The sequence below is a fragment of the Atta colombica genome, unplaced genomic scaffold, assembly GCF_001594045.1.
Source record: "Atta colombica isolate Treedump-2 unplaced genomic scaffold, Acol1.0 scaffold9, whole genome shotgun sequence".
NCBI classification, from domain to species: Eukaryota; Metazoa; Arthropoda; class Insecta; order Hymenoptera; family Formicidae; genus Atta; species Atta colombica.
Genome location: NW_017259583.1, coordinates 3043746 through 3051541, shown reverse-complemented (window position 1 = coordinate 3051541; position 7796 = coordinate 3043746). Strand labels below are relative to the sequence as shown.

The 7796-nt window shown below is 36.4% G+C and overlaps 1 protein-coding gene across 1 annotated transcript in view; it reads right to left on the bottom strand.

Moving 5' to 3' along the window:
- Positions 1-6152, bottom strand: part of LOC108693477 (ubiquitin carboxyl-terminal hydrolase 31-like) — a 17032-nt gene extending 10880 nt beyond the window's left edge. Inside the window, exon 1 of the mRNA XM_018202458.1 lies at positions 5026-6152. Coding sequence (XP_018057947.1) covers positions 5026-6015 — 990 coding nt within the window. The 5' untranslated portion in view covers positions 6016-6152. The remainder of the gene's footprint in view (positions 1-5025) is intronic.
- Positions 6153-7796: the final 1644 nt, after the last annotated feature.

Here is a 7796-nt window from a genome sequence, read left to right as displayed (position 1 = left end):
TATATTCGAGTAGTGAAGAGAGAGAAAGCGAAGATGTTGAGTGCAAAAAATTCTAACAACGCAAACGGATCTATTAAGTGCACTTAATTAAGTCTTTGCGTCAAGATGATGGAGAGATACGATGTTTTATCAATCTAGTGATTTTTCAGAAAAATCAGTTCAGCAATGCGAACTGATAACTGGATCTCCGTGGCCCCGTTCAAGGCCGGTCCTCGTTACGGTACCGGCGTTCGACTCCGATTTCCTCTCGCTCGACTTCGCATCGCGACGACGCGACGACTCGCGCGAATGTGTGTCGTGAATGCATGCGATACGTTTTCTCGACTGGCACTCGAAAAAAAAGTCGCGCAAAAAGTGCACATCTCCACTCGAGATGTCGAGGATAAAACGTTCATACCGAGAGAACGGCGCGATAAAAATGACGTGTCCGCTTTGATGTCAATTTATTTTGTCCCGCTGATGATCGGGCACGTTTCATTGTAAATATAACTTCGCAGAAATGATATATTTAATAATAAGCGACGAGGTTTATTGATACACAATTCAAACGATTGTTCGAATGATCGCTGTTCGGTTATGCGGAGCTTATCTTTGTTAACTCAGTAAACGATACGAACCGAAAGACCGATAAGATAATAGCGGGAGATGAATAATCGTCCAAAGATGAAGTAACAAAAGGCATGCCCTGAGCGTAAATATTAAAAAACAATTTTATATATATATATATATATATTTTTTTTACATATATAATTCACAGAATAACTAACTCATTATCTTATATTTTTTTGCTGTTTTGACCAGATTATCGAGTTCACGATATTTTTATCGCCTTCTTGTTGAAAGTCAAGCGGAGTTTTTAAATCATGTTATTCGTTGTTCACTTATTTGTTCGACAAGCGTTGACATTATTATGAAGAAGAAATGTGACATCGTCGATAGGAGCACGGTTATTTTTAATGATATAGTGATAATCATTGATAATTGTGACGTTTACACGATTTCGTGACATACATTAAATCATCGATAAATAATTGATAGCTGCCGCGTTTAATCTGAAGAAACGATTTTATAATACGATTAAAAAATAAGCAATTATCAACTGCGAAGTTTTACGAATTATTCAACCATTTGCTTGGATTAATGGCGTTTATCCTTGGGCCACGATCGTCCGACCTTTGGAATTAAATGCTTTCGGGTAAATCGCGATTCTCTCATGTGACATACATTTTTGGATTGAATATCCTTTTCCCTCTTTTTTTTTAGCCTCGCGACATTTCAATCTCGCACCATCCACCTTGGGATCTCATAATTGAAAACCGTAGCACGTATTTTCGAACGTGAAGCAAATTCGGGTTAAGGTCTCGACTGACTGGTCGTTTGTCCATTGGCTCGTTTCGAGAAGCAGCATTTAAATAAAAAATGGAGCAAAGCCTATCGTCTCGCTCGGTTCGAGTTTAATAAGTTATAATAATTATATTTTTGAAACTAAAGAAAATCTAGTTTAAAAAAAAACTTATACTGCCATCAAATTAGACTGTCACACGAATCTTTAATTCATATTATATATTATTACATACATTACATTACACATGTTACATTATAATATTAAAATGATTTATAAATGTGTTTTACTTTTGATTAATATAACATACACACAGAAAGAAAGATTTCACTGAAATATCTAAAAATTTTACTGTATACAAATCAGAAAAGAATTTTGTTGGATCATCAAAATTATTACGAAATTCAAGCATAATAAGCGAAGCTAAACAAATTTTTATATCTAACAATTAGTTTGTCTGAGTGTTCTTCATAATTATTTTTATGGTCGAATTATCTTCTGTGACCTGTGTATCTAGTTAAATTTTTAGAAACTTCAGCAAAACCATTCTTTGTGTACTAACAATATTTATGTGAAGATTTCCACTTTCAGGATTTTAATAAAATATATGCTTTCGTTATTCATATTATTCGAATCCAAGAAAATGTTATCTTTCTCTCTCCTACATTTTATTGCTTTCTTCTTATAAAAACATTAATTCCTTTTAAACTTTTTGTGTTCTTTTCTTTTTTCTCTAATTTTTTATTCTCTAATATTAAAATATTCTCTAATATTTTTTTCCTTTTCTCTAATCTGTAATATTTTCATCTTCTTCTGATCTCCTATTTTTATTTTTCTTTATTTTATTGTTCAAAAATATATAATATAAAGCTACAGAGAACACACTTTATCATAAAGTCTTTAAAACCTTTTAGTTCTTCAGAAAAACGTGGTGTCTTTTTAAAAGATCTTTTAAAAGATTTAAACAGACGCGTTGGCGGATATTAAACAAAACCCGAGAAGAATTACAGAAGGCGCCAGTCACAATGTAAAATATTTGTCTTCAATTAAGATAAGATCGGCAACCTCCTTCGGTGAGCTCCTTCCGTTCAGGATGTTAATTCGGCATTGATTTCGTCTATCTATGTTATCGCACGTTACGTGTGTTTGCGGCGTTTAAAAGACAGTCTGGCCGATTTGTATCTATACTCTCGGTTTGTCTACACATGGCAAAGGTGTCGATCGAGATGATGCGAGAAAGGACGTCGGCTTGACTTGCGTGTGGCTTCATGGCTTCCGCCAGTTGTCACGCACACGAGAGATTGTTAGCGTCCGCATATAGAGATATACACTCGTGTGCAGTCGTGCCTACGCACTACGTACACGACACTGTATACACTGTGCAATATTTAAGAGAAAAGGATAGAGAAGAGAGAGGAGAGAGAGAGAGCCGTAACGAGCTTTCGTCGAGAATCTCTCACATGGCTGGCCACGACGATCCAAGGAGAAAGTTTCTTTCGACGTGACGCCTAGCTTGACGATTAAACGACTATCAAAAGAATGCATTTAATGATCTACCATGTCCGCTATGCTTGAAAGTAGAATGCTACTTTTATATTCATTTTAATTAGATCTAAACATCTCGGATTTTATTAGTCACCGTTACCTTCATGTTAGAAAGTATTGTAGAATTTTTTTTTATTATATATAACGGATATAATAAAGTAATAAATAAGTATTAATTGGTATTAGAGATATTAGAGAAGATATCACAAAGATATATCGAATTATTGATAAGCTTCAGTATAATACAGTATTTCGTATTTTCTTTAATTCTATTCAATACATTGAGTAGAATTCTGATACATCAAGAGCGACTCATCATGCTCTTTTCTCAAATAAATTGTTAATAATATTATATATAAAATAAGCAATCATATATATAATTAAATATTATGTATATGATTGCTTATTTTATCAATAATATTAATGCAAACGTATTAGCATATTAATTTTATATTAATTATTAATTTGTATCTCTAAATAAATTAATATTGATATACCATATTTTAAAGACATATATTAATACTTTATCAGTTTATGTTGCTGTGAAACAATTAACTTAATAATAAAACTTAATAATAATTTCCATTCTAAACTACTGCAAATAATTTAGAAATAATTATATATAACCGTACAAACTGTTCAATTTTAACATCCTTGACTTTAATCTCCTTGTAACATCAAACTATCTTTTTAACCTTTTTAACAATAATTGTCATGATAAAAATATCGTACAGCTATTAAGATGGGCGAGAGATATCGAATGTTTTCCTTCCAAATGGTTATCTTCACCATTTGTTATCTTCTCACTACGGGGATGTACCAAACATAATTTTCATTCGAGGTCAAGACGCCAACGATCGTTTTTTATGTTTTAGGATAAGATCATTGCACACGTGTTAACATCATTATTTTCGTTTTCACGCGCACGACCTTACGTTATTACTAAAAATACATCCGACGACGCGACCAATAACGTTTAAAAATAGAGGAGAGCAACAATACCATCCCACGCCGAAAAAAAAAGAGATACTAATTCGCAGATGACTCCCACGATTCGAGGTGATATCAAAATAACAAAGTCGAGACTAGTTCGATGACTATTTCGCATTCCCGTCTAACGTTAGAAGTATAATGTCATTGTGTTGACAGATTAAAAGGATGCAGTCCGCTAAAGTGGCTTAATTTGAATCAATTAATACTAGACCAATTAATACTAATCTCGTGATCTCCGGTTGAGAATTAGTAACAGTTGAATTCCAAGTGTCTTCGACATACAAATCTTCGACAGACACGCAAGATCAATTAAACGTTGAATTGTGAAACACGTGATAGTTATTGACAACTTTTACAGGAAAACATTTCCTTCTTATGGGAAAAGTCTAATTGGGACGGTAATTCATGAACGCATTCCGCGCATTCGTTACGGATTTCGCCACGAAAAGAATGATTTTGTTAAATTATTTAAAAATTTACTAAAAAAATCTTAATACACACGTACATATATTTCTTTGAATAGTAAACATTTACTTAAATATTTGTTCAAGAAAAAATGATCAGTTAAATCAAGTTAATGATTTTTATATCAGATAAATACATTTAAGTTTACTAAGTTTAGATTTTTTAAGTTTACTAAATATTTATTCAGAATAAATATTTATTCAAATATTAAAATTTAGTTTTTTTTTCAGTGGAAATTCAAACATGTTGCAAAAAATTTTGATATTCTAGCAACCAGTTTAAGGACTCTATATAATTATTTGCATAGTTGGACAAAATTATTTTCAATTAATTATTAATAGAAATAATCTTATTTTCACACAATAATCAAGCATATCTTAATATCTAATGATGCAAATCAATCAAATTTCTGCAAATATATTAATTCAATTTTATAAACTGCACGCTGATAAGATTTTTTGAAACGCAATCGCAAATTGAAGCTGAAATTAATATCTCAAATTAAATTGATCGTCCGTTTTAAGAGCGGAGCTAATAATCATTTTAAAAATTTTATTTTTTGTAAATAATTAAAAGAAAATTATTTTCAGATCTGTACCTAGCTAAATTTTTTTTAGATACGTCAACAAATTCTTATCGTATGGCGAAGAAAAAAAATCAAAAAGAAGAGATGCGCTCACCTTTATGATCTTGTACTTTTTTTTGGTCGCCTGATTAAGATCCTCGTGCACCTTGTCGAGTAGCCAGAGAAGGAATTCCTGGGCGTCGTGCTGTAAATTGCCGCGGTACTGGCTACCGTATTTGTCGACGACGCTCTTAAACGCGGTGCTCATCTCCGGATCGTACTGGCAGCTCCAGATCGCCTTGAGAAGCAGTGCTAGTTGCTCCGTGATCTCGCCTTTGGTGCCGTACTTCTTCGAGTTGAGCTTATTGCGGCGCGACAGGTCGACCTTGTACTGATCCAGGACGAAGTACTCGGCGAGAATGTCGGTGTGCGAGAGGCACTGCAACACGGCGTTCATGAAACACGTGTTACCGTGATTGCGTAGGCCTATGACACCCGGCACACGATCTGGCGGGATGTGCGCTGGTCGCGGCGGCGGCACCCTGATGTCACCCGCGCTCGAGCTAAGATCATCGCTGCCGCCGCCGCCGCTGCAACGTTGATGATGGATCATCGCGGCGGACTTGTGGCTCTGGGTGCCAACGTTTGACATGTGCCGCACCATCTTGTTGATGAACTTCTTCCAGGAGGGCCGGCGAAACACCTTCTTGCCGCACGGCCGCTCCTGGAATTCCTGATTGCCGGTCTGCTGACCGCCATGCAGTCTCCCCATCGCGTTCTGTCGCTGCTGCTGCTGCTGCTGCTGCTGAGACGGCGGCTGACCGCCGTCCGTGTAACGAGCGTTGTTTCTGACGTTCTCCTTGGCGCTTGGCGCGCCGTGGTTGGCGTCCCTCGAGTCCCCGTGGGTCTGCTGTTGCTGCTTCGGACGTCGCCGCGACATCCTGCTGCTGGCACTTTGAAACGGGTTTCTCGGCAGTGTAAAGGTGCGCTTGAGCCGTGTGGCGCCGCGCGGTTCCGCGGGTTTAACCTCTTCCTCCACGCCCAGCTCGCCCTCGGACACCGATTTCATCACCGATGTGCCGCGATCGGTTCTCGCGGCTTTCATCGCCAGCCGCACCTTGCTGGCTGAGCTGTTTAATCGGATGGCTTGTGATGGCTGCAGCGCGCGCGTGAATCTCCTCGGCGTATAGGCGGTCGGGATCGGCCGTCAACGAAGTTCACATCACGTCCCCGGGTGCCGTCGGTGTTACCTCGACCGCGACGTGGACGAGGCTGACAACGGCGACAACGATGATGATAACGACGGCGTTGCCGAGGGACGTTGACGCGGTCGATGCAGGAAGCCGCGTGGCGTACGCGACAACCGCACGTCCCGTACGCGCCTACGCGGTACCGCAATCGCACCCGAACGCAGTCGGACGTCACGCAACACCACGCACCGCCTCGGAAACTGCACCACGGCGGCCATCGGCGGCCATTTGCCGCGCGTATCACGGGCTTCCACGATTTCACACGACGCCTCGGCCATAAACCATCGTGAATCGTCGGCTGCTCACTGCTGGCGATATCGGTGCACATCGATGATCGGTCGGGGAGATACGCGACCGTCGCGACATCTCGACATCATTTCCTAAATGATGTAACTATTTAAATTATCGTCAGTCCATAAAGTAGGAACGATAATATGAGCTTTATTATTTCTAAACAATAATTTACAGTTCGATCATTATTATTTGTAGAAAAAATTATTTCAAATTAGTAAAAAAAATCTGCCATTCGAAAAATAGGCTAACTATGCATGATAATCATGTGCATATATGTATATTTTTTTATGTTTATAGTATTTTTTAAAAATAATTTTTACAGCTTAAAAATTATTGTTGATATTTAAAAAAAAATCATTTCAAAATGATTTTAAAAATTCGTAAAAAATTAAATATATGGCAATTTTGATAAGTGTTATATAATAATTAATCAATAATTATGTAAGATATACGATAGCTTTAATCTTTGTTTTGTATAAATTATTCATATTATTACATAATATTTTTTATTTTTGACTTGATTACTGTCAACACAGTTTGACAAAAAATGGGAAAATATTTTTACTGAGATTGCATTAATTATAATTAAAGATCTCCACAACCATAATATATTTTCTTATCAACTTTTATACTTATTATGTTTATGTACATATACAGACTCCTTAACATGTAAAGCTTGCTTTAAAGCTTATCTCTCTCAAGTCCATCGTCTCTTGTCAGAGACGTAGTGACCTCTTCTATATATACATATCCACTAATATATATATGTGTGTGTGTGTGTGTGTGCGTGCGTGCGTGTGTGTGTGTGTGTGTGTGTGTGTGTGTGTGTGTGTGTGTGGTGTGTGTGTGTGTGTGTGTGTATATCTTTTACTCAAGCAGAACACAAATCATTCGACATGACAGCAAAATAATGACAAAGTAGCTCCAAAGTGATTACTAAAAGTCGTTTTTCACACATTTACAATCATTTTAATGTCACTTTCACGTTTTAGTTTATTGTGATGTTCTACATCACTGGCGAAAATAAAAATTGGAACGTAAGTTAGATAAAAAAATGTGACAGATACATAAATACTGCTTCTAGGAGGCGAAAATTGAGACGATAACAAAATGTAAAGGAGATGCATACATTTTTTTTACGTTTTGTTGCCTCAATTTTTATTTCCTACAATCCATTTATACTTCTTACTCTTTCCTTATTACATTTGATTTATCCGATTATTATTTTCGTTTATACCCACTTAAAGTTTATAATTATTATTAACTTTTTTGATGATAAATAATTAATTATATATAATTAATAATAATAAAAAAATCAGTAATATTTTTATGAACGTATAAC